This window comes from Triticum urartu, chromosome 6 (assembly GCF_003073215.2).
Source record: "Triticum urartu cultivar G1812 chromosome 6, Tu2.1, whole genome shotgun sequence".
In the NCBI taxonomy this organism is placed as follows: Eukaryota; Viridiplantae; Streptophyta; class Magnoliopsida; order Poales; family Poaceae; genus Triticum; species Triticum urartu.
Window position 1 is genome coordinate 534057246 of NC_053027.1, and position 3391 is coordinate 534060636.

Consider the following 3391-nt stretch of genomic DNA (forward strand, 5'->3'; position numbering starts at 1 on the left):
TCTTCTATTTACATCGCATCTCGTTTACTATTTTGCAATCTTTACTTTCCAATCTATACAACAAAAATACCAAAAATATTTACTTTAGGGTCTTTATTAGATCTCACTTTTGCGAGTGACAGTGAAGGGATTGACAACCCCTTTATCGCGTTGGTTGCAAGGTTCTTGATTGTTTGTGCAGGTACTAGGTGACTTGTGTGTTTTCTCCTACTGGATTGATACCTTGGTTCTCAAAACTGAGGTAAATACTTATGCTACTTTGCTCCATCACTCTTTCCTCTTCAAGGGAAAACCAACGCATGCTCAAGAGGTTGGGAACCGATAATTGATTTTCCACATCATCCTTGGTGTTAGCTTTTTCGTGCTCCGGCAACGTTGTTCAAGCCTTTCTCATGCACCGATGCAAGGATGATCTTGGTTGGTGTCCTCTCTGGTTATCCCACTTTGTCTCTATAACCTCCAGCAACTGATGCCTGCTTAGAAGTCTCTGGACTAGGTGGTTGCATGGTGTGATGACCGATGGATGGCTCATTGCTTCTTGACGGCATCTACCGAATCAAGGGGTTATTTTTTCCTACTCCATGCAAGCAGCTAATCAAGTTTTTTGGTTTCTGGGGTCTCCAAAATCCAGTACCCTATTCAGGGATCTTTTGGACTCTTGTGGTCAGGTTGTTGTTATTTGCTGGTGGCAGCCAGCACATCAGCCATGGCGTATGTGCCGGTCCATAGCACTGAGAAAGGAGGGATGTGTCGTGACCTGGGTGAAAAGTTGTGATGCGTTGTGTGCTCCTTTGTACTATTTGGTTACGTGTGTCCCTTGTGCTTGCACATGTATCCTTTTATTTTTTATGGGCTCCCACGTGTTTGATGGTGTTATAATCTGGCAATGGAGTCAAAAGTACTCCACCGTGTATCAATTAAGCAGGAAACCACACAAAGAAAATGTGCTTACATTTATGTTCTTCAATGTTTCTAGAACAACGTGGTTCTGCAATAGTCAACCTTTTATCGCACACTTGTATGTACTTAAAAGGAAGAAAACATTAATATATGGATAAACTAGCAATAATGAAATTGATTAAGACCATAGCTTATATCTATTCCATATAAGTTTGGGAATGGAAACCACATTAAGGAAGCATTTACGGTGTAGTTTGGCTGCCTCCGTACCATTTGTTCTCAGACCTCTGCTCTTCTCCTCTCCCACCTCCTGGAAAAAGTTTGGCCCGAGACACACAGACAGCGGTTTTCTTTCCCCAAAGGCCAACAAGGATGCAAGGTGCCGCCGTCGAGGGGAGGAGCAGGGCTTCGCTGGACAAGGCTGGCGAGAGCGCCAAGAAGGTGCGGCTGGACCTGCCCGAAGGCCATGTCAGGCAAGAGGCGGCCGGAGGAGGAGACGGAGGGGCCATCGTCACGGCGGCATACAGCCCGCGAGTGGAGCTCGACGGCAGGATCGACAAGCAAGTGCTCCACTACCCCCTCTGCACCCTCCCCTTCAAGCCCCCCGTTTTCCAGGTTCCTCTCTTGCTTCCTCGATTACCACCGGTGAAATATCGATTCTTTCGTTCCTCAAGATTTGCTGATTTACCGGAGATCTCCGATTTGTGTGCCTGCGTGCAGTGCAAAGTGGGGCATGTGGCCTGCGGTAGCTGCGTGGCCCAGCTGCCCTTCGGGCAGTGCAAGCCGTGTGTGGACGGCGGCGGCTTCTTCAACCCCTACCCTGCGTTGGACGCCGTGGTGTCCTCTACCAGGATCGGGTGCCCCAACGCCGGCTGCCAAAGGTACATGACCTACCACGAGGTTGCCGAGCACCAGAAAGCATGCCCGCACATGCCCTGCCACTGCACGGACCCCGGCTGCGGCTACGCCGGCGCGCCACAGGCGCTCGCCGGCCACCTCTACACTATCCACTCGGTGCCGGTGCGCGCCGTGCAGTACGGCAAGGTCAGCAAGTTCCAGCTACCAGTGTCAGTGCCGCGGCTGGTACTCCTCGGCGACGATAACAACCATGTGTTTGTCCTGACCGTGGGCGCGCTGGGCGCCGGCGCGGCCGCCGTGTCGTTGGTGTGCGCCAGGGCGAGGGCAGTGACGCGGCCCCGATTCACGTGCAAGATGTGGGGCAACCTGGAGCCGCCCCCGGCGGCGGCGAACTGCGGCAAGGAGGACATGGTGCTGGTGGACATGCATATAAGGAGCAGCTCGTCGCCCGGCACGGTGGCCGCCGCGGACGAGCCGACGTTCCTGCTGGTGCCGCAGATGTACCTGGTTCCAGCAGTAGTAGGGGACGGGGCGTCCATGGAAGTTCCCCTGCACATCCGCATCGACAAGCTCTCCCCTTGGTCCGCGTGATTAGGATTAGGTCTCTGTGTTGATGGGAAAAAAATGATGCATTCAAGGCAGTTCATGCTTCCTTATTTAGGAGTTGCAGCTGAAACTATTCGGGTGATGTTAATTTGTAGATGCACTTCATCTTTAGTGTCATTGTAGGGTACTGTATTTAAATCGGAGGATATTATGCTTGGTGCTAATCCTGCCGTGAAATGCATCCTCTTCCGTTGTTATGTCATTCCAACTTGCAAGCATTTCGTTTGCATCTGTTGCAATCTATCTATCTCAAGTCTGAAGTAGAGCTCAATCTCATGTCAAGAAATGTTATCCATGCTACAAAAGCGATGCTTAATGTGGGTTCACTGGAGGATAGTGAGGAAGAAAGGAGGCCTTCCGTCAAACAAATCTCCCAAGAAGGATACCTAGGCAATGTTGATGGAGCATATAACCCTGCAGTAATTGCTCATGAAGCTTCTCTCAGAGTCTTACTAAGCAATGAATCAAATCCATCTACTTTCTAAGGGGGAAACTTATCTCTGTACACTGCTAAAACTGCTAATACTAAAGTGTTAAGACCTTTTTGAGGGCTGCAGCAAAAAAACTAGTAACTTCTACTACACATGGCCATAATTCTTTTCTAGACACTAGTAGAAAACAGGGCTTTGGTTCAGGCCGGGTCAGCCCATTAGTCCTGGTTCAGTCCAGAACCGGGACCAATGTGGGCATTGGTCCAGGTTCGTGAGCCCAGGGGGCCGGCCGGGCCACGTGGGCCATTGGTCCCGGTTCATCTGGACCTTTTGGTCCCGGTTGGTGGGATGAACCGGGACCAATGGGCCTCGCTCCTAGCCCACCACCATTGGTCCCGGTTGGTGGCTTGAACCGGGACAAAAGGCTCCCCTTTAGTCCCGGCTCATGTCACCAACCGGGACCAATGAGGTGCCTATATATACCCCTCGCTCGCGAGCAGAGCACCCCAGTGCTCTGTTTTTCTCTGGCCGAGGGGGAGAGGGCTTTGTGGTGCTCTAGCTCGCCTCCTGTGCACATGAGGTGTTCGATGGAATGC

At 51.3% G+C, this 3391-nt stretch overlaps 1 protein-coding gene across 1 annotated transcript; it reads left to right on the forward strand.

Annotated features, from left to right (window-relative positions):
• Nucleotides 1–1272: 1272 nt before the first annotated feature.
• Nucleotides 1273–2349, forward strand: LOC125516925 (E3 ubiquitin-protein ligase SINA-like 10). Its single transcript, XM_048682183.1, has 2 exons — nt 1273–1515; nt 1621–2349. The coding sequence occupies exons 1-2, from the start codon at nt 1273–1275 to the stop codon at nt 2347–2349; spliced, it is 972 nt and encodes a 323-aa protein (XP_048538140.1).
• The last annotated feature ends 1042 nt before the right edge of the window (nt 2350–3391 follow it).

Excerpts from the sequence above, each read along its gene's own strand:
- LOC125516925 (XM_048682183.1), top strand. The coding sequence starts at position 1,273 with ATGCAAGGTGCCGCCGTCGAGGGGAGGAGCAGGGCTTCGCTGGACAAG. Across the intron at positions 1,516-1,620 it reads TCAAGCCCCCCGTTTTCCAG|TGCAAAGTGGGGCATGTGGC; the intron begins GTTCCTCTCTTG and ends GCCTGCGTGCAG.